The sequence below is a fragment of the Mastigoproctus giganteus genome, chromosome 4 (assembly GCF_048544385.1).
Source record: "Mastigoproctus giganteus isolate SK-2022 chromosome 4, ASM4854438v1, whole genome shotgun sequence".
NCBI classification, from domain to species: Eukaryota; Metazoa; Arthropoda; class Arachnida; order Uropygi; family Thelyphonidae; genus Mastigoproctus; species Mastigoproctus giganteus.
Window position 1 is genome coordinate 213,502,277 of NC_143578.1, and position 24,827 is coordinate 213,527,103.

Genomic DNA, 24,827 nt, shown 5'->3' on the forward strand with positions numbered 1-24,827 from the left:
GTCTGGTCTTGTCTACAGACAAATCACACTACCAGTGTGATTTGTCTGTAGACAAGTCTATTACATTCACATTGCATTATCACACTCAGGGACGTCAGGAAAACATGTTGCCCCTGGGCATCGATGACCTAGCTACGCTACTGTATGGGCGTGAACCTGATAAGATCCCAGATAAACAAGTGAGTCAGGCTGGTATATAAGGAAGGCATGTGAGCCACATAAGTTAGTTGCTTTCATCATGGCATCCAAGCTGACTGATTGACAGGCATTATTGTTGGATGTCACACTGTTAGCTTGTTGATGCATGGGATTATTGAGAGCCTAAACCATCCAAAGTTGACCGTTAGTGATGTTATCATGAAATGGAAGTGTGATGGTACCACCACTGTCCAACAACACACAGGAAACCATTGACGCTCAATCTACATAGCCAGAGAGTACTAAAGTAATCTTGTCAGACATCACTGCAAAACATCAACCTGTAGTTTAATGAACAAACAGGTTATATACAAACACAATGGAAAATGAAGCTCAGCAGCTTTGGTTTTAATAGTATTGCAGCAGTGCATAAGCCAAACATTATAAACTGCAATTGGCTACCTTGCTTAACAGTACAATGAACATTGTAATTAGTCCACAAGCAGTAGAAATTGGTTCTACGAAGTAATGAATCTCACTACACCATATTAAGATCAGATGCGTAGGTGTGCAGGATGCTTGGAGAATATCTACTGCAGTTTGGAAGAATGAAGTTGTGATGTGCAGCTATTTCTAACTATTTCTCATTGTAAGCCTAGGACCCTTGGTAATCATGATGTGAAGGAAACAGTAAATACACCATTCTCCAACTTTGTAAAAAATTCAAGTTTCTTTAATACAATTTGCTGCCTTGTTAAGTATTATTGTTTTTAAATTATCAGAAAGAGCGAAAATGTGGTTTTCCATTATTATAAGTTACACAAAAATAAAAGACACTGTTACACCACATGAGAATTTAATTTAATTTTATTGAAGTGAAATAATTTTATTTTATAACAATCTCTTAATATAGGTTAACTGTGTTTCAAGATTCTGCTGAACCCTATACTTAGGTCTCTAAATAGATATGGGCTACTGACATTAGAATTGATTACAAAGATATCTTTTTAGAGGCCTGAAGACAGTGTTCAGCATAACCTTGAAATGCAGCCAACTTGCATTAAATGTAAACTGATGTGGTAACACTTCAAAACGTATATTAAAACAAATTCTCATATGATGTAATGGTATCTATTATTTTTATTTATGCATTTTTATAATGTTTATTTATTTAGTTCAGTTTCTGCTACTGGGCAATCAGGTGGTGTAACTAACCTTAGATATGTGATAATGTGCTGACTACAAGAGCTTTCTGGGTGGATAGCAGGGATTTTAACATATCATTATAACATGCAAGTCTATTGCTCCATATATATCATATCTTTATCTGTCACCTTTTAAGTAACCAATTAATGATAGGTATAATGATAGGCTGTATATTTGTTTAAAGCATGATATGAAAATCAAAATCACTTTTGAAAAAAACTAGCCTTTTCTTAGGCAAACTTCTGTTTGCTATTCCACCAATGAAATATATGCACAAATGCTATGAATTCATTATGCATATACAGGGTGTCTCAAAAATATTGGTACAAATGGTTTTTTTTTTTTTTTTTGTTTTTTAGGAGCATTAGCAACTAAGGCCATATTGCTCCGGGATATGCGGTGGTCATTCCCTGACCTTTCCGCATCCTCCGTATTTGGTGGTGACGGGCTCGAACCCCGGTCTAATCAAGAAGCGTGTGCTATGCACTGCTGCTCCTTCCCACCTGGCTACAGAGGCACCTTAGGGAAGGTAGGTAACATCTAAAGGAATGTGAATCGCATAGGAACGCATAACTGGAAACGTCACGGGAAAGAGGTAGCAGAGGCACAAGAAGCAGAAATGACACAAGACAATAATTAGTGGCAAACATTTATTTGACATAATATTAACAATGGAGTATGAGATGGATGCATTTCATGATGTTACAACAGATGCTCGAAGGTTCCACCATGAGACACAATGCATGCATGACACCGATGCAGCATGGATTGGCGGACACAGTCGAACACACCTGGAGTTTCTTTGACAGTAGCAGCACGAGTCTCGCCACGAGATCCATTTCCATCTCCACAGGCGATTCACACACGATAGATTTGAGGGCCCCCCACAGAAAGAAATCAAGGCTCGATAAATAAGGCGAGCGATAAATAAGGCTCGATAAATAAGGGGGGCCAGGCAACAGGTCCACAACGGCCAATCCATCGATGCCCAAAATGCCTGTTCAAATGGTCACGAACACACCTTCCATAATGGGCAGGCACCCCATCATGTTGAAACCAAATGTTGTGTCTCACATTTGCTGGAACATCGTCAAGTAACCCTGGTAGAACTTGTTCAAGAAAGATCCGATATTTAGCGTTCATGCGGGATGGTAACAGGTATGGGCCGACTAAGCAGTCACCGACCATTCCTGCCCACACATTTATTGAGAAGCGATGTTGTGCCACATGGGGGCGCACACCGTGTGGGTTGTCGTGAGCCCACACATGAGCATTGTGCTGATTGAATAAGCCTTCCCGAGTGAAATAAGCCTTATCCGTGACCAAAACATAGGCTGGAAAATTCAAGTCTTGAACACTTTCTTGGAGAAACCACTGTGCAAAAGCCACACGTGCAGGATGATCTTGGGGGAGCAGTAACTGAACCCTTTGGAGATGAAAGGGGTGTAAGGAATCATCGTGCCAGATACGCTGTACACTGCAACGAGACACTCCTAAGGCAGAGGCAACGGCACATGTGCTGATAGTAGGATTATTCTGGACGGCATTCAACACACTTTCTTCCATGGTGAGAGTTCACGTCGAACGTGGTCTGCCTGCACTACTCCTGTTACCTCTAAATGACCCATAATCGCACAAATTTTGATGCACACGTGCAAACAAACAGTGATCCGGTACATGTCTGTCTGGGAAGCATTCTCCATAAATTCGTTGAGCGGCTTGTCCATTGCCCTCTGCTAATCCATACACTAGGTGCATGTCTGCCAGCTCACAGTTCGTATATCAATGCATGCTCTTCGTGCGGCGACTACTGCTTGATTGAGCAAACCAGAAATTTTTCCTCTCGCGAACTGATGAACAGTGCCGTCTACTGACTTACGGTGACGTTTCCGGTTATGGGTTCCTATGCGATTCACATTCCTTTAGATGTTACCTACCTCCCTAAACGTTTGTACCAATATTTTTGAGACACCCTGTATACTGGGTGGTTATAAAATAGGTTTCCCCATTCAGGAGACTCTAGTGTCAAAACGGTTAGAGTTAGCACTGTGAAAATTGGTGGGCATGTCATTTAGCAATTAGTGGTCAAGCGAGTTGTAAAAAAAAAAAAAAAATTTTATTTCCACCACCAGAGAAAAAACGGCGCTGCATATTTGTAAAAGTTGTCACTTACTTCAAGCCATGCTGCTTACACAAATGATATCCTGTTAGATAAAAGCAGAAAGGCCACTGTCAATAACCATTATGGCTCTTACAAAAAAGGAACATGCTCTTTTAATAAAACTGTTCTACCAGAATAATAGTAACACTAATGCAGCACTACATGAATATTGGAAACTTAAAGGGCCTTTGACATCAGTGGGGCTTCGAAAACTAATAAAGAAACTTGAAGTGACCGACCAGGGAGTTAGGTGTAATTCCAGGCAGGGGACGACCACGTATCGGAACAGAAGTAGTGGATGAAATGGCGGTTGCAATGGTTAGAATGTGGAACACCACCAGTCAGTAGTACCAAAGGTGTGTCAAGAGACTTGAACCTTCCTTGGTCTACTGTATGTAAAGTGCTTCGAATAATTTTACACTGGTTCCCATACAAGATTCACATAGCACAATAACTAAAGTCTTGCGATCAGCAACAATGAATAGACTTTGCTCTACGATTTCTGGCTAGTATGGAACTTGACGATACATGGGCTTGAACGATCTCGTGGTCTGATGAGGCACATTTCACTCTTCATAAGGCTGTAAATGCAAAAAACTGCCAAATATGGGGAATTTCTTGTCCATCTGCTATGCATGAAAGACCACTACAAAGTCCATACATTACAGTATAGTATGGATTCACAGCAGAGTTTATAATCAGATCATTTTTCTTTGAAGAGTCTACACTTCGTGGCCCCGTAAGATGTATGGTAACTGGTGCAGTACTGTGCTCTTCTAAGAGATCACACTATTCCTGCTCTGCAAGAAAGGCAATGCTAGGAGACTGTAGGGTTCATGCAAGATGGTGCCCTTCCCCACATTGGTCAACAAGCAAAGGAACTGCTTCATTCAACATTCGGTAATGATAGCATCATTTCGAGAGACTTTCCACGGTTCTGGCCAGCCAGATCTCAACCCCTGTGATTTCTGACAATGGGGATACCTGAAAGACAGAGTTTACTGTGGGAGCATACAGACATTTGTCGATTTGAAAGCAAGCATTAAACAGCATGTAGCCAATGTCCCCAATGAAATGTAACGTGAAACTGTGTCGCACGCAATCCTCCATTTTCAGAATGTCATCTCAAGTGAAGAAAAGCACAAAGAACAATATTTGTAGATTTCTAAGTTCTGATATTAAAATCATCTAATCCTAAGTTAAGTATTCCATCTCATATTTACAGTGCCAATTTCTCCCCATGGTGGCAGAAATTAACTAATTTTTTTCCCTCTATAAATTGCTTCCCCTTACCCTAAATGACATACCCACCGATTTTCACAGCGCTATCTCTAACCATTTTCCACTTTGACACCAGGGGCTCCTGAATAGGAAAATTTATTTTATAACCACGTGGTATATATATAGAATAGAAGTAATAGGTACGGGAGTTGTAATAAGAGGAATATATGAAGGAATATAGACCTGGATTACTAATATGTAGAGTAGATGGAACCCAACAACTATAAATAAATAAATAAATAATATATAAAAAATAGAAGATTATGCTTTTAGTGTGGAGAGAGAACAGCAAGTAGTGTAATCAACCAATGGGTTAGATAACATAGAAAGGCAGTCATAAAATAACACAATTCGAACCTGCAACACAAAAAGTCAAAAATATTATAGGTACTTAATGCTGTAGTTCAGATGATTTCAACGTCATTCACGAGGGCCAGCCATCACTTTCAAGCAAAATGTAAGGCCTCTATTTCTAACATGAAATATATGTAGCACGTGGTAAAAAGATACCAGATTTTTAGTTTAATGTTCATGTTGTTGTTCATGTTATTGTTAATGTTCAGAAGCCAGGTTAATCGTAATGCTAATGTATATATCATGGCTGACCCGACAAAGGTGGAGAAATGATAGATAATAAGAAATATAGGTAGTAAAAGATTACTAAAAGTCATTGAAAGTTGAAATCATGAGATGGAGCAGACGGTCAGAATCATACTGTTTCCGCAAGCAGGAGAAGTGGGGATGGTCGTCTGGTGTACTGTGGGGAGAGAAAAAATGCTATGTGCTTGTTTCAATGACTATATGGTATGTAGAAGTTACCTCAGGCATTGGAATGCAGTAGGACGTGTGGAGTTGATGGAGGGATTAAATTACGTTCAGGGTCCTACTACAGGAACGGGCTAGCGACCCTGGACTACCCAAGCACTACTATTTCCTCTCATCCTCACACTCCTTTTTACTCTTCTGAATCCCTATCTTTTATTTATTGTGCGCAATTAGGTTTTGAAAGCAATATCAAGATGCTATTTTACTGCTATACATACTGACTTCACCTCATACAAAATTCAGCATCTTTTTCACGCTATTTTGTACGTTGTGCCTTCTCCCCTATCCCGGGAACCGTTGCCTCATTGTGTTTAATCACTCCGTCAACCCCATAAGTCTTAATGCATTCCAACGGATTGACCAATAGATTGACAGTAGCCACTGGCAGAGGTGAAAGAGATTCTTGCACTGCTTCTATTAGAATGAGCAGAAGCCTGAAAAACAAGATGCATGGTATTTCAGAGACTGCTGGGAGCCATTGCGGTACAAGTAAACACATGGGTTGTGTTAGGGGAGCTAAGAATAGAAACAGGTGCAGGTATACTTGCGTGTACACCAATGCTAGGAGTTTAGTAAATAAATTTGATGAATTTGAGTTATTGCTCAAAACATCAAAGGCAGATATTGTTGGGATATCAGAGACGTGGTGTCACACAGATATAAGGGATGCAGAACTGCAATTTGGGGAGTACAACGTCTACAGAAAGGATAGACAGGATAGGAAGGGGGGAGGGGTTATGCTATTAGTTAAGAAACACATAAAAACCAAGGAAGTAAAGCCAGTCGACATCGCTGGACAGTGCAGTGTTGAGTCAGTTTGGTGTGACATAAGCATTGGGAGATCAAAATTGAGAGTAGGAGTGTGCTATAGGCCTAATGACTCTGATGAGTATAATAAGGAACTGTACAGGGAAATAGAGTGGGCCAGTAAATCAGAGAGTCTTATAATGGGAGATTTTAATTTCCCAGATATTGACTGGAATTTGGGGGCTGGTTACTTACAACACTAGCAGGGCTTTTGTGGATTTATTGGATGATTGTTTTCTACATCAGCATGTTCGGGAGGCAACTAGAGGGAGTAATACTCTTGATTTGATTATCAGCAGTGATTCTTCATGCATTAAGAATCTGCAGATAAATGAACCACTAGGTGGCAGTGATCACAGTGTGCTGAAGTGGGATTTACTGAAAGAGGTAACTACCATTAGGGGTAAAGGGAAGGGTTATTGCTTCCGTAAAGGCGACTACGATGGACTGAGACAGTATTTAAATTCTATACAGTGGGACCAACTGATGATGTTACCAACAGCAAATTCAAAATGGGAAGCATTCAAAGAACTTATCTTGGCTTTACATACCAACTAAGAAATATTGTTCAAGGTTTAGGCCAAAATGGATGTCAGATGAACTAATGAGGCATATGGCAGAGAAGAAAAATGCATGGTATACTTACAAATTAACACATGACACAGAAGCCTATGATAGATACAAGTTGATATGCAACCAAGTTACAAAGGAGGTTAGGCAGGCGAAGGCAGATTACGAGAAATCCTTGGCAAGGGATGCAAAGAAAAACAGCAAAGAGTTCTTTACTTATGTAAACTCTAGAAGGAAGGGGATGAATCAGATTGGTCCACTTGATATTGATGGGTCAACTGTTGATGATCCTGCTCAGGTAGCTAACAAACTAAATGAATATTTTGCATCGACATTCACACATGAGGAGTTATTCAGCAAGGGGAATGCCAGAGGTGTATTCAACTCTAGCAGTAAGCTACAGAATCTTGAAATAACTGGGAGTAAAGTGGAGGAGAAACTGTTGAAGATAAACACAAGAAAGGCACCCGGGGTGGATGGGATCTATCCAGTTATATTAAAGGAGGCAGCAAAGGAAGTAAGCAAACCCTTAGCCATAATTATGAGAGCTTCCTTGGACTCAGGGGAGGTACCCATAGACTGGAAATGTGCAAATGTGACCCCAATTCACAAAGGAGGATCAAAGGCTGACACAAGTAATTATAGACCTGTGAGCTTAACTTCTGTTCCAGGAAAATTAATGGAGGCACTGGTTAAAGAAGCACTGCAGGATCATTTAGACAAGACTTCAGTTATAGCTCAGACACAGCATGGTTTTGTTAAGGGAAAGTCTTGCCTGACCAACTTGATTGGATACTATGATGCAGTCACAAAAGAACTGGATGCAGGGAATAACTTTGATATTATATACTTGGATCTTAGAAAGGCTTTTGATACTGTTGCACATGGAAGACTGCTACACAAATTGGAGCAGTGTGACATTGGAGGCAAATTGCTGCTATGGATAAAGGGGTGGTTGAGGGGGAGAAGACAGAGAGTGGTAATCAATGGACACTGCTCATCGTGGACTAATGTTATTAGTGGAGTCCCTCAGGGCTCAGTGTTGGGTCCATTATTGTTTTCTGTATTTATAAATGATATTGATGATGGTATATCAAGCTTAATGTCCAAGTTTGCAGATGATACAAAGGTTGGCAGGGTTGTCAAGGACACTACTGACACTATGCTGCTGCAACAGGATCTGGAAAGGTTGAGCAGATGGGCTGAGAGGTGGCAAATGAAGTTTAACATTGACAAATGTAAAGTACTACACATGGGAAACAGCAACCCCAGAGCAACGTATCAACTCTGTGGTACTACACTGACAGTGGTAGAGAATGAAAGGGACTTGGGGGTGATTGTGCAGGCAGATATGAAGTTCTCTGAGCAGTGCAGACGGGCTGCAAGAGTAGCTCATGGAGTATTGTCAATGATATACAGGAATTTTTCCAGCAGGGATAAGGAGGTGATTATTCCCTTGTATAAGGCAATGGTCAGGCCACACCTAGAGTACTGTATACAGGTCTGGAGGCCTCATTTCAAGAAGGACGTAGAGCTGCTGGAACGAGTACAGAGAAGGGCAACGAGATTAGTGAATGGAACAAAGGGGTGCTCTTACGAAGAAAGGCTTAAGTTTTGCAAATTACAGTGTCTGGAGACTAGGCACCAGCGAGGTGATCTGATAGAGGTGTATAAAGCCTTGAATGGTTTAAGCATGCTCAATGCTGATGGGATTCTTCCTCTAGCTCAGAAAAATCACCTGAGAGGGCATAAATTCAAATTGAGGAAAGACAGATGTAGGATAGACGTGCGGAAATTTGCCTTTAGCCAGCGGGTGGTTGGTTGGTGGAACAGACTGCCATCCCTTGTGGTGGAGGTTGATAGCCTAAATAAGTTTAAGGCTCAGCTGGACAGGTATTTTGAACGAACAGAGGGGTGAAGTGGAAGTGGGTTTTTTTTTTTTTTTTTGGCTGATGCTGCATAAGCTTGCTTTCTTGCATCAAATGCCTCTACTAATAACAATAACATAACGCCTGAGGTTTTCTACATACCATACAGTCATTGAAACAAGCACATAGCATTTTTTCTCTCCCCGCAGTACACCGAACAACCATCCCCACTTCACTGGCTTGCTGAAACAGTAAGTACAATTCCTGACCGTCTGCTCCATCTTGTTCAACTTTCAATGATTTTTAGTAATTTTTTACTACCTATATTTCTTATTATCTATCATTTTTCCGCCTCTGTTGGGTCAGCCATGATATATATGTTAGCATTACGATTAACCTGGCTTCAGAACATTAACAATAAACTAAAAACCTGGTATCTTTTTACCATGTGCTACATATATTTCATGTTAGAAACAGAGGCCTTACTTTTTGCTGCATTTTGCTTGATTTTGATAGCTGGCCGTCGTGAAAAACGTTGAAACCATCTGAAGTACAGCATTAAGCACTTATAATATTTTTGACTTTTTGTGTTGCAGGTTCGAATTGTGTTATTTTATGACTGCCTTTCCATGTTATCTAACCTGTTAGTTGATTGCACTATTTGCTGTCCTCTCTCCACACTAAAAGCATAACATCCTATTATATATATATTAAAAGCAGAAAAGAGCTCTTTGGTTCAATGCAACAAATTGAGCACCACGCGGTTAATCTATTGTCCATGACTACTTCTTAAACTGCAAATTTAAATATTTTTATGAGATTATATATGCTAAATCTACATTGAATGAAAATATTGGTACCTTTTCTTTTACTTGAGAAGCCAGTATATCTGCTTTAGTAATGATACGAGGAACAAGAAGTATCACAAGAATAGCATCATGGTCTCCTAAAAACAGACAATTTCACAGTATTTTATTTATTGTAACTTATTTAGGAAGATATTAGGAAGGAGATGAAAAAAGGAGGAGGGGATAGAAATAATCATTTCAGAAAATGCTGACAAGAATAAACTACAATATACACTCAATGATTACTGAATTATGGCCAACCCATCCATAAAGGACCATGTTGCACAGCTCGTAGTATAAAAAGCAGAACAGCTTCGTATGCTAGTGCAGTGGTAATTTGCATCTGGTTGTGCAAGTCAAAGTGATAAAGTAGCAGTTATGGAATGTAGTAAAGATATCAAGGAGTTTCAGAAGGGCAAGATTGTGAGAGCTTGTGAATCAGATGCTTCTATATTGGAAACAGCACATCTTGGCAGTAACCTCACAGCCCACTGTGGTTAAGGTGAACAAAGAATGGTATTGAATGGGTTAAACAATTGTAAAGGATTGCACAAGGTGGATGTTTGTAGTGAGCGAAGGGTGCAGCATGTTGTACAGGCTGAATGACAGGTCACTGTGTGACAGTTGACACTGCAACACAATATGGGGAATGTGAGAATAATATCCTAAATGGAGGTGCACCGTGCACTCAGACATATGGGGCTCCACAGCAAATGACCCAAAAGACACCCCTCTCTCACTACTGATCATTATCAATGGCAAATGTTGTGGTGTCAACAACATGTTGTTATGTTATTTGGTTTTTAGGAGCATTAGCAACTAAGGCCATATTGCTCCGGGGATATGCGGTGGTCATTCCCTGACCTTTCCGCATCCTCCGTATTTGGTGGTCACAGGGTCGAACCCCGGTCTAATCAAGAAGCGTGTGCTACGCACTGCCACTCCTGCTCACCTGGCTACGGAGGCACCATTTGAAATAATAAAAAGTAAGAACTTTGAATAATTAAGTTACTACATTTGCCTGTTCTATCTTTATAGTCACTAAAGAAGACCACGAACAGAGTACTATGAACCATCTGGAAATTATCTGTAATCCTTTAAGAAATTAAAGACAGATTACACTCTATACAGGTTGAATTTATATTTTTACTCACTATTCTCCATTTTTTGATTTACCTGCCCACCATGCCACTAGAAGAACATCTAATAAGTATTTCAATCTATTAATAAATGGTCAAACATTGATAATACTACAAACAGAATAAAAAAAATAATAATAAAATAATAAAAAAACTTTTTTTTTTTTCAGAAAGAAAGAAAATTTGGGTTCTGTCAGATTCTAGAACTACAGTTATCACTACAACTGGCAGTGTCACTGCTCTCAAGTTAATAACAACCTAAGCTAAAATCTCATGAACTGGCATAAAGTTTGACCAAACCTTTTTTAGGAAACAGAAGTAAACTTTTACTGGGTGGGAAACTAAAAAAGAATGGTCACACTACTGTTTGAAAGGTTACCTAACTGAATTAAACTAAAAAAAAAAAAAAAAAAAAAAAAAAAAAAGAGTAACAATTTTAGAACTAAATGGCTTCTAAACTAAACTCAGAACTAAACTCATTCTGTGAAAGATTCAAAATGAGAAATAAACACTCACCACCACGACTTAAAAATACTTCAGGCATAAAGGAACAGAGGAGAGAAACATGTTGATTAGACTGTTGTACCTCCAGTTTTCGTAAATCCACATTTCAATTGCCTAAAGAGAAAAAATAATATTTTTTTCAATATATTGTGTGCGCACATGCATGCGGACCATGTGTAGTTGTATGGCATTTTTGCTGACAGGAAGCAGCAAAAATAATTGAAAAATTAGGATGGAAATAGACACTCCTACACTCAGGATCTGAATATCTCAGTATTAAAATAAATAGTAGAAGGAAAGTGAAAAGTAAATAAATGAAGACTATAAAAGCTAGTACTGGAGTTATCCAGGAGCACAATGCATTGCCCAATTGTGCGGTGATGGCTGTAGGTGTTTTGAAACTCTAATATGTTGGTTGTTGAGGTTAATTACTTATTAAATAATTTGTAATATACAGATAACATGAAAGCCTGTATGGTCAATTGAAAGAAAATTTTACGACATAATTTATATATTATCTAGTATAAATTAATATATTATATTTATAATTACAAATAACTGGCTGATATATGGGAAATGGTATCTTGGTGCCACAGTTACCTGCACATATTAACAAAAAAAAATTTATAGTTGTAATTTGGCATACAGGCAACTATTGAAACAGTATAGGCTGTGGGCTATCTCAGTAAATATACTACTGAAATAGTGAATGGTGTGGCATCCTATAGAGATACCAGTTATCTCCACTTATAAGTATAATTATTAATTTATACTTTTGACAATATCAATACATAAATAGTGTGCTATAACTTTTTAAAATTAACCTTATGGGCCTGCATGTTTATCTATATATTATAATTGAATTAATAAAAAATTAACCTTATCAACCAACATATTAGAGTTTCAAAACAATACAGCCACAGCATCCAAGGTCGTTGGGAAATTATGCTCCCAGATAACCACAGTACAAACTTCATGATCTTCATTTGTATACTTTTCACTTTTCTTCCACTATTTATTTCAAAACTCTGAGTTATTCAGCTCCTGAGGGCAGGAGTGTCTATATCTATCCTAATTTCACCTCATATTATGATAGGCAAAAAAAAAAAAAAAAAAAAAAAAAAAACGGAGCAAGTATTGTAAATGCAAATTTTGGAGAGAGAAAAAAAAAAAAAAAAAAGGATAATAACAGATGAATTATCATAGCTAACATGTGATAATCCATCTCATATTATTATTACAGTTAAAAGCTTTTTGTAGCAACCCTCTTTTTTAATATCCCAGCACATAATACATGGTACTGTTCTTTAAATTTCACTTTATTTTTGCAATAAATTTTCATTTTATTTATGTATTCACTATTTTTTTATTTATAATAATAATAATGATTATTATTATTATTTTATTTTTAAAAGCTTTGCAGTTTTATAAGAGTGGCCCCACTGGTTTTATTGGTTATCTTGTTTGCAGTACAGTGAAATACAACTGTTCAGACTGCCTTCTGCTGGTCATCATCCAACGATCTTGGTGGTTGTAAGCTTTTTTTTTTTTTGTAATACAGATAAACTTTGATATATGCATTTTCAATCAATGCCAGTTTCAGTTAACACAGTCACAAACATTTATGCCATTCCTCTATATATGCCAACTAAAATTTTGAATAGTGCAGCTGATTATGAAACAAAAAATTTTTAACAACACAAAAAAAGATGCCCGAAAACTGCTGTGTTGCCATAAATAGTGTTGCCAGATTGTGCTTCTGCCACTCCATTATCCTGCCATAGGCTCAGTTTCACTTAGGCAACAATCCAAGGCAGATGTGTCAAAGCAGTCTCTTCCCATTACTGTATATCACACTAAGTAATAATTAATATTTTGTAAAAGTTCACCATGTCCAAAAGGAAAAGTGATATATCAGTGGAATCTGATAAGAAGAAATGTAAAGTTATTATTACTTTGGATACAAAACTTGATTTTATTAAATGGTTTGATAACGGTCAAAGCAAGACGGCATGTCGCTAGGCCTTAACGAGTCTATGGTACGACTAATTCTGTCCAAATCTAAGGAATACATAGAACAAGGTACATCAACATCTTTTAGTATGCAGTGCACTAGGAACAGAAGTCCTATTTTGGTTGAAATGGCTGGAAGATTGCTGATGGAACTGATATTCGGGTGACACTCAAGTCAAGTGGACCCAATTTTGGCGAAGTCCGGAAGGTCTGTGACAGCCAAATCCTCTGCTTGCACCTTCACGATGGTGGGACTGTTAGTAATCCTGGGTATAACCTCCATGCACAAGTACATGGTGAGTGACCACCCAGGTGTGAACCAACGTAAGCAGGGGTCGAGGTGTGGCGCCCAAACCACATGGAGGAACGCCGCCCCTCTATGTTACCAGGCAGTACTAGGTGGTAGATGACTCTTATCAACCGGTGAAATACCACCACTTTGCTTATTGGAGGCTTGAAGTGGTGGAACCCATGTTTAGTCTCTAGAGCTAAGTTCCAGTCAACCCTTCCTTATCTCTTCCATCATGCAGTATGATTGTTTACTTTTGAGGCTATGATGAACGTCATGGCGAGATACAATATTCCTTACATTTCGAGGGTACAGCTCTAAAACAGTGTTCGCAGGCCGGCCACTAGTTAGTACACCAGACCGAACCTATTGGTAACTCTCTAGGAGGCTTCCGGCTCAGCTAGTGTATAATCTTGCTACCTCTACTCTGCCAGATAGTGACTGGAGGGAGTCCGAGTAGTGTGTATGTCCGCGTTCACTCTGAAGTTCAATACGCTCATCAATTTTTAATCCATAAGTTTAATCCTTCAAAAAAAAAAAAAAACTTCAAGGTTGGGGATAAAACTAGGCTGCCACAACCGCTTTTAGCTCTTTGTCAGCTTTAAAATGAGTTCCACAAAGATGATACTTTATTTTTCTGAACAAAAAAGTAATATTCAAGCAATATTCAAGGGATCTGAGCTGTATGGCAGAAGAGGAGAGGACACAGTTGTCTGTACTACCCAGGCTATTTTCTGCATAGGTAAATTTTCATGAAGAAGCAAAACCTAATGACACAACTTTCCTAATCTTTTTTCCTGAATTGCAGCTTTTAACTCTGGGATATGACCAGCATAATATTCCCTTGTTATTGTCATTTTAGTTTCAAGGTTAATTAAACAACAATCCTTTTGTGCCTAAGAAAATTGAGGTCAACACTTTTCCAGCTGATGGTTGGTTGGGTTTGAAACTTTTTTTGGATTGGAGATCACTTGTACTTCCACTGAATGCATTATAATTTGAATTCCGGATCATAAAAACATAGCCAGGTTTCATCACCAGCCACCAAATGGGATAAAAATCTGTTTGGATTAGCAAGAATTAATTTTAAATTCTCTTTCAATGACTCAATTCACTGATGTTTGTCACGAACAGAAAGGTTTATGGGATGACCTCACACAAACTTTGAACATTTCCACGTTTGGACACTAATTTTTCTGTTTTCTAAATTTTTTTCTTCAACAATGACAACTGTTACTGCTTCAGATATTCACCCATACCTTGGATCATTCCTTGGTTTCAACTCTACTGACCATCTTACAACAGTAACATAAGTGGGCAACACTTCCCCAAACACAAGAGCCATTCTTTTGTGGATTTCTTTAGCATTTCTGCCCTCTTTGATCAAAAATTTCATTACTGACAAATTTGCTGACTATTGTCTTCTTCTGCCTACCAACACAAAAAAATATATAAATAAATAAATTTTTAGAAACTACATAAGACATTGACATACAATTTTTTTCATCTTATGTTATAAGACATTAAGCTACCAAAATAACTTATTCTATAATTTAATACATTTTATACACCCTGTTCTCATAATTTTTCAATCACTTCTCATAGTCTGTTGGGCAAAATTTAATATTTACAAATATTGAATTTCATGTTTTCTCTGAAGTAACAGCAAAAGTGACAGCACATAGCTAGAAATGTAACTTTTTTATATTTGTAAAATCATTGAATATTACATATTTGTAGATTACAAAAAAAAAAAGAAGAAAACTACCAGTTCCTAATTCTGCTTTAAAATAAATATTTTCAGTATGTGTGTGGGGAGAGAAGGAACAAAACTCATTTGCATAAAATTACATACCCTTGCAAAAGCCTTGGTCTCAGCAAATTTAACCTTGAAATCAAAACTTTCTGCTGGTGTGGCCATGCTCACACGATCAGATTCCTTTTGCAGCTGCATGTTCAGATCATGATTTTCCTCTCTTAACTGCTCAGTAAGATCTCTGAATTTCTGAATTGTTTGTTCATAATCTGCAATAGTTTCTTGCATTGCATCTTGTTTTCTTAATCCCTGAAACAACCAAATGGAGAAATACATAAATTGTCAATATACTCATATTATTAAAAATATGTTTAACATCTATATTTTAATAATTCTTCAAAATATATTTCTTTTGGATTAATTTAAAATATACTACTCTGTTAATTCGTATGCCATAGCAGTGCTTGCAAGGATTAATCTTTATTGTTTGACATTTCCTCATATAATAACTGTTCACATGGATTTTTATGTTACACCATAAGATAATTAACCAAAGCACGTGACAAAAGGTTACGGTTATTTTGAATATGAAATTCATTTCAGGCAATAATGTTCCCTCCATCCCAATAGTTTCTCTCTATTACCATGAAATCTGTGCACTGACTACAGCTTAGATGGAAAAGTGGGTCATCCAAGAAAACGTTAGAATTTAACATAATTTTATATGGAGAAACTTAAGTGTAAAATGATAATAAAATTTGAGGAATATTTTCATATATTTTTATATTTTATTTTCATACTTTTTTGCGACTCCTAAAAGTTTGCTACTTGAGGTATATATTCTATAGTTGCTTTGTCTGCTGTGAACGATGTAAAATCACAGATCAAAATCACTTTGGATCCTCCACCCAGGAATGTGATGGAATTATGGACAACAGTGCAGCAAGCATGTGGAACGCTTTTGTGAACCGGTGGAATCAATGCCTCGCCATGTGACTGTCCTTATCTGGGCGAAAAGTGGGGCTACCCATTACTATGTTGGTATCCCACGATTTCTGTCCACTCAGTGTACTTATTTTATTTCTTTATTTTTTTGTGCATCGAACCATTCAAGTTAACTATGTAGGCATCATCAGACTTGGGAGAGATTCCTTTGGATTGAGAAGTGCCAACGTATTTCCAGACGGTTCTAAGAGTGAAGCGAGTAACTATTGACTAATCAGTATGACTTCAGTGCTAGGGAAAGCATTGAAGCAATGATCAAGAATGCAATTAATACAGGGTCATTTAAATAGAAATGGAATTCTCAAAGAAACCCAGCATGGTTTCATAAAAGGGAAATCATCTGGGTAGCTATTTTCACAGTCATGAGCTGGAGGCAGGATATAATTTCAACGTGTTTTATGAGTACAGGTAGTTCCCTACTTTACGAGTTAATTCGTTTTAGCGTGCACTCATAAAGTGGGAATTTATTTCCCTGGATGTGAAATAAAAAGAGGACAATGAAATTTGACCATAGTAATGTTAAATAAAGGTCAACGAAACAGTTTATGCTTAAACAATGATCTATTTATTCAAAGAAATAAAACCACAGCCTTTAAAATGAAGCAAGTTATAATAATAAAGAAATTATTTATGTCATACGAATGTTAAAGAATGTTTATTCTTCATCATCATCGACTAAATGCACACTCATTGTCAGTTTGTTGAAAGCACAGGAGTCGTCGTAGTCTTTGGAAATCTTCAAGAGTTGTTTGTTTCCAAGATAGTCTTCTCTTTTCTTTATAAATTTAAAGATAGCATGCATAACCATTTTTTAAATCTGTAGCAACTTTTCTAGTGCACTGGAAATTTGAATTTTGTGACTCAAAAATTTCAGTTGCTTTTTCTGTGTTGAAAAGCTTCATCAAGCCCCTTGAGAGTGAAGGAACAAACAGGAGTTTCAGCTGCTAAACCTTCTTTCTCAACTTCTTTGCATTTTGCCATTTCAATGAGGTCTCCATTGTGTACTTGAAGCAGATCAGTGACGTCAGTTGTAGAAACCTCAAGCTGCAATTGGTTAGCAACATTTATGACTGCTGTTTCATTTTGTACGATCTCTGCTGGTTCTTGAAATCCTTTGGTTATCAATAAACTGATGATAGAGTTTATTCCAAACACACTTCATGTTCTTCTCTGTAATTTTGTCCTCGTTTTGTTATTTTGACTGTGTCTAATATATGGAATTATTTCGAAAATTCTTAAGAGTTGGACCTCCATCTCTGACTGAACAAACAAATGCACGCACAGTAGTACTGTATTGTATAGCTATGCGAGTGGTTTGAAATGCTGTATTTATGAATGTTTAGCATTTATTTATTGCAATTAGTGTTCATATTTTCTTTGATACTTGATACTAGAAAACAAGAACTCGTAAACCCGGGAGCTCATAAAGCCGGTACTGCCCGTATTTGTATTTTAGCAAAGCATTTGAATCAGTCCTGCATGATTGCAAGCTGTAACACACTGAGATTGTATGATAGCTGCAGGACAGGAGGCAGAAGGTTGTGATTAATGGTGACTCTTCAGATTGGGCTAATGTAAAAAAGTCGAGCCCTCACAGGTGGTGATGTTAGCATTTGCAGATTATGTCAAGATCAGGTGAGTAGTTTGTGATCAGTTCCAAGTTCTTCAAGATGACTTTTATGGACTTCAGAGATGGTCAGAAAAGTGACAGCTTTAATGCAGCAAAATGCAACCAAAAATAACATGCATTTGGTAGAGTTGAATTAATAAACAAAGAATGGAATTTGGGGGTTACAGTACGTGTGGACATGAAGTCCTCTATGCAGTGAAGAGGAAAGGAGGAGTCCATGGCATCCTATCGATGATTTATCGAATATTTGCTTGTAGAGACAGGGAGGTCATAATTCTACTGTACAAGGCAATTGTAAGACAGCATTTAGAATACTTTGTCCAAGTATGGAGACAGACCACAGTTAAAAGACATTGAGCTTATTGAAAGGGATCCAAAGAAGATCAATGTGTCTGGTGAGATCAGCAAAAGGGTACCAAACGAGAAAAGACTGAATATATGAGCACTTCTAGAGTTTGATAACTAAGCACCTTAGAGAGGACATAATTGAGGTTTCTGAGAAGAGAAAGTAAAATAAATGAGGGCAAAATTTTCAGAACAGGGCCACAAATTCAGATTATGGGAGAGGAGATATAAACTGGATTGTAGCAAGTTTTATTTTGGCTAGCAAGCTGCTAATTATTGGAATAAGTTGTTTCCATATGTGTTTGAGGCTGACATTTTGGGGAAATTAATAGGTTAGCTAGATAAATAATCTTTACACAAATATTTTTACAGCATGGATTCCAGGGGTTTACAATTTGAGTGAGACACTTTAAGTAACACACAACAATTTACAGGAGAATACAGTGGGACAATATGTTAATATAATATGACCAACAAATAAACATTATACAAATGTATTAATGGGATAATAAGACTAATTGCAGACATTGCAGAAACCACAGAGAGTTTAATTTTTTTTTTTTTTTAGCTAGTGCAGAAAAGCCTAGGGCCTCCTTGCACCATATTGTCTGAAGTAGCCTTCAAATGCAGTTCTATGTACATACTCTCCAGAGTCCACACATAAAAACTGTAAATTACATATATACGAGGGAGGATGGATTCAAAAAAGATTTGTAGTCATCCAGAAGTAGTTGTGACAGAAGGTTGAAACAAATACCATGTATTACACTTTTTCAAAATAGTCACCACATAAAACGACACATTTTTGCCACCTCTCAATACACTTCAGCAGGCTTGTTTTGTAGAAGTCCCCTGACTGCCCTCCAAACCACAACTCGGCAACAGAACTCACCTCAACATTGGCAGAAAATGTTTTCCACGAAAAAAGGACTTCACGGCAGGAAAGAGGAAGAAATCTGAGAGTGCAAGGTGGGGGAAATGAGCAGAATGTGGCAATATTTCAAACTCACATTCGTGGACCCCCCTCCCGTAGCATGCAATGAATGCACACGGGGCACACCTTTTGACAGTTTCTCATCTTTTTCTTTTATAACAGCATGTAGCTTTATGAGGAGGCTGAAGTGATACTTTGCTGTCACAGTACAGCCCTTTTGAAAGTAATCTGTTAGTATTAACACCACGCTGATCCCAAAAAAACTGATAGCACTACCTTGCCAGCAATTGGTTACATTTTTTGTTTTTTTTAGGGGAGGGATGATTCTGCATGTTACCACTGTATTGACATTTGTTTAGTTTAGGGATCATAGTGATGGATCCAAGTTTAATCCACTGTGACTAGTCTTGGAAAAAACTCCTTGCTTTTCCTGACAGATCGACAACGTTTCATGTGCACATCGTGCCCTTTGCTTCTTCTAGTAAGGGGCCAGAAGTTTAGGAACTCATCTAGCAGACACTTTACTCATATGCAACTGTTGATGGCTGATATTCTCAACAGACCCTACAATAATTTGTAGCTTTGTAGCTAGTTCTTTGACACTAATATGGTGATCTTCCAGGATTAATGTCTCAATTTTTGCAACATTCTTTTCTGTTACAGCAGTTGCTGTGCATCCCGGGATTTCTTCATCATACACTGAAGTTATTCCACATTTGAATTGTTTATAACACTGTACAACACTGTAACTCCAATAAACAACTATTTCTTTGTAGATTGTTTTGGGCAATTTCCCTTGCAGAGAGTGGAACTGAATCACTGATCTGTATTCCACTTTATCCACTGTGACACTTTGCTTCATTCAGTGTGGTAAAGAAAAAAATAAATTCTTAGAATAAAACCAAAATTTGTGTAGTTGCTAATAGAGATTTCAAAGTATCAAACAAAAAAATTTCATCTTTCTATAATAACTACTTATGGGTGAATACAAATCTTTTTTGAATCCCTTCCCCTCATACTGTTGAAAAAGTTAAATTATATGCAGGCATAGCCTGAAGTTCATTTGCAATAAACTTCCAGCAAAACTGTATACAATAGAAGCATTATTATATGGCAAAAATGGGGATTAGGGATTCTGGTGACCTGACTGTCCCCTCAACCAAGAAAAGTCAATGACAGTAAAATTAAAATTCTTAATATGTACCTTTGTAAAAGCAACAAAAAGTGTGTATAGGACAATTGAAGCAAGTCAAATTTAATCTTATCTTATTATATATATATATATTTTTTTTTTAAGTTGTTGGCACATCGGCTTCTGTGGCCATAATGCACCTCCGAAGGTTTTTGGGTTTTTGCAGTACTATGATCCAAGCCCGAGGCGGGATTCGAACCCGTGACCTTTGGGTTGCCAGGCAGGCACTTTACCCACCCGGCTAGCCCAGTCAGCGATCTTATTTTATTAATAAAGCTGTAATTATTGTACAGTACTGTAACATCAATTAAAACATTTTACTGTCATTAAATTTTCAAGATGAAGTGCTTGAAAAACTTTCCTGTATTGCTAACAGGAAGGTTTTTTTTTTTTCAATGCCATTTTTCTTGGGTTAAACTTCTGTAGATAAAATGCAATTAACTACAGCATTCAATTCTCATAAGCCAACTGGAATTAACCAAATTACAATGGTGAACTTTTTATGCACCAGATAAAACCAAGCAATAAGCAATTACTTTAGTTTTTAATTTTTATAAGTTCCCTTAATTTTATATGCAACACTTTACAAAAATGATTGTATTTTATAATGAATGCACCTTTCTTTGCATTCTTTAATAAGTAAACGTCTTTAATAATAGAAAATAAAAATATTTTATAGTACTTTGATGTTTTAGTAATTTTATGCCGAAAATGCATACAGGTGAGTTCTCATTTTTTTTATAATTTGGACTGCGAAGAAAACTATTCTAATTGTTTTCCCCTACCCTCAGTTCTAGAATATAAATATGCTGGTTACTAGAGCTTTCTGGTTATCTAAGAACTAGATAACAAAGCTTTTGCTATTAGCTTCTGAATCATTCTGCATAATAAATTCAGAATATACTACAAGTGAATATTTAAATAATAAACAATAATTCAGTAAATTCAGTAAATTCCAATCTTGTATATCTAGATTTAAAACATCACACAATGTGTACATATATTTAACCAGAGAGGAATAAGCATTAATTAACACCCCTACCCCAACATGCAACCTGCTTTCTTTGGAATTCATCTTGGTGACTGATTGTATTAAGAAATCATTAAATTATATGTAGGTATAACCTGTAATTCATTCCCAATAAAATTTCAGCAAAGCTGTATAACTTCTGAATCATTCTGCATTAAAAATTCAGAATATACTCATTTGAATATTAAAACAATAAACATAAAATTTCCAAAAATTCAGTCTTTTGCTCATTGTTTTACTAATACAGATGTGAAGACATTAATTGGTTAAAATAACTATGCATACATTAAAGTGAGAGACAATTACCTCAAGGACTTTCACATTAGTCATATCAACTTCCTCTCTTAATTCTAATTCTGTCTCTCTAGCACTTTCTTGAAGTTGATCGTTCACATCTTGTAACCTTTCCTGTATAAAATATAAGAAAAAATATCAAAATCAATATAACATTATGTGTACATTCAACTAGATGCTTTAAAATACAACACTGCCTTAAATAAGTGATGAAATTATCTGTTATGCTAATTCTGGTAGAATACTTCAGATTGAAGTATTTTACTGAAGTTAGTGAAAATAATGATCAAAACTGTTTATACCACAGACAAATTGCAGTATACCACTTATACCACTTATGTGGTATACTGAAATTCAACAAAAGGTTTTTATCATAATTTCCATTCAAAGAAACATTATTACAGTTTCCACTAGTATTAAAATGGCAGAATTATGAAACAAAGCAAAGCTTCATGTACCATCTGATCTGCCATCAACAAAAAAATAAATATAAATAAATAAATGAAAAACAATAAAATGCCTCTCAAGTTTTATAATTTATCTACCTCTTGAATTTGTAGCTATTTATCTAATCCCTCTTTAAAAATTTATACATGCTCTCTGCCTCTATAAGGCTAGGCAGTAACTTGTTCCAATGGCTGATTATGATTTGATTAAACAATAAATTTTTTGACATTCATTCTACATTCTTTCCTTAATTTGAATCTATGCTCACTTGTATGTGTTATTTTAGAAAGAAAATATCTTGAGTAACCTCAAGCACCTCAATCAGATTTCTATACAGAAGCTAGTTTACAAACTTTGTAGCTTATAGAACTGGAGCCTCTTCTTTAAAGAAGATTTCTTTGCATCCACAACTAGTCCTGGTACCAGTCTTTGTACCCTTTTAAGGATGTCAGTATCTTTCCTGAGATGGGATCTTGAGGCCTGCATACAACATTCATAACAAGGTATGATCACTGATTTGTACAGTGGGATAATTATCTCTTTATCTCTACTGGAAAAGTCACTATAAATCAGTAACAGTACTCCCATCTTTTTTCCCCATAGCCTTACTACTGCTGAGACAGTTTCATATAGGACTGATTGTTTCACAACCCTAAGGTTGATAATTTAACATGCATTTGCTAGTCTTAAAATTTAACTGATATCTGTTAACCAGTTGTATAATTTGACTAAGTAATGTTGCTGTAATATTCACTGGTCCTTATCAACACTCCACCCCCTATCCAACTGAATATCATGAGGTGGTTTTTAATTTTTAATGAAAATTAAGAGCCACATTTGAGAACCCTGAGGAACTCCCATTCATAGCACTGATCCATTTGTAGTGCTGACAATTAATAATATCTCTGTCTCTGTCATATTACTGGCTAAGTATACCCATTTTCCACCACAGCATCCCACTTCCAATACTACATTTTGGCAACTTAGCACAAGATGTTCATGTGGGACTGTCAGAAGCCTTTCAAAAAATTAAGTACATTACAAAGTTATATTTCCTGTATTTAAATCCTTTGTGACTACCTTTAATACTTTACCAGACGACATTTTTTCCTTAAGAAAATCGTGTCTGACTGTTATAATATCATTACTTTTGAGGTAACCTTGCACTGCAACTAAAATCAGACTCCATACAAAAGTCACACTTACAGGTTGGTAGCTGCTTAAATCACTCTTGAAACTCCTTTCATATATGAGATGGTTACCTATTTTCAATCTTCTTGAACTTCAACTGAGTCTAAGGATGTTTCATATTGCAGATAAGGTTTTTTTTTTTTTTTTTTTTTTTTTGGTGGTCACCTTAGCTGCTTCTTTCAGAAAAACCAGATAAGAACCGCCAATGATTGTGCTCTCCCTTCTTTTATACAAGAAAATTTCTACTTTAGAGTTTTTTTTTTTTTTTTTTTGCTTATCACAAATTTTTTTAATGATGAATAATTGCTAGTTGAAGTAACAGTATCATCCCTTTCCTTTTATTTTATGCAAATAATTCTTTTTTTTTAAAGACCTCTTTGCCAAATCCTTTTCATGATCTCTCTTAGCCTGTCTTACTCCCTGAGTAATCTGATTACAAATTATTTTGTACATTCCATACTGAATCTGACTTCTTGATAACATGTCTTGATAAGTGAGAAAAAAAAAGTGAAAAAATAAATAAATAAATAGATCTTTAGACACTGATCCCATATCCTTGTTATTTCATAATTTAATTATTTGATTATAAATCATTTCAAGTCAGAACCAATGAATTACCAAAACACATTCAGTCATGCCTCAAATGTGTAAAAATCACTCTTGTTATTTCCTAGCAGTATTTGTACTATGAACCACCCATAAGTTTGACCCAGAAAATCTGCTATGTGCACAGCTCTTTCCTAATTAAATCATAATGGTGTACAATCACAATGGATATTTGGAAAATCTGCCAGTTATACTTTGGCTGTATTTTAGGTGAGTGTTTCCCAAGCCATTGTTTGCAGTCCATATAATTTACAAAAGTGGTCTGCAGGACTTGACAACAAAACAGACCTTTCTGTGGTAGACAATAATCCCATTAATAGTGATGGAAGATGCAAGCATGCCTATAATGATGTATACTATATACATCAAGTGTGAGTGCATATCACTGTATATAAAAGAATTTATACAAGTTTAATAATTTAACAGTTAATAATTTTCACATATAGTTTAATTATTTTTTTTTTGTGGTCTGTGGCCTCTACCTCAAATATAAAAGTAGTCCAAATCTGAAAAAAGGTTGGAAAACACCACTCTAGGTGACCAGAATAATGTTATTTTGACACCTCGTTCGAATGGATTATGACTGCATAAAACAAAAGGAAAAAAGTCCATGCCATTCGTCATGCCCATGATATGGAGGGAGTCAAAAGACCAGGATGGTGATCATTGCTTTTTTTTTTTTAATGTGAATTTAAATGGATTCTCGGGAAAGAATAAGTAGCATAAGATTATTTATCCAAATGTGGAT

General features: G+C 36.5%; 1 protein-coding gene across 1 annotated transcript in view; it reads right to left on the reverse strand.

Annotated features, from left to right (window-relative positions):
* Window positions 1-24,827, reverse strand: part of LOC150087392 (dynactin subunit 1-like) — a gene marked incomplete in the record, with an annotated part of 260,166 nt that overhangs the window by 112,533 nt on the left and 122,806 nt on the right. The window contains 4 exon segments of the mRNA XM_090372464.1: window positions 9,717-9,802; window positions 11,366-11,453; window positions 15,505-15,714; window positions 21,848-21,949. Coding sequence (XP_090228590.1) covers window positions 9,717-9,802; window positions 11,366-11,453; window positions 15,505-15,714; window positions 21,848-21,949 — 486 coding nt within the window.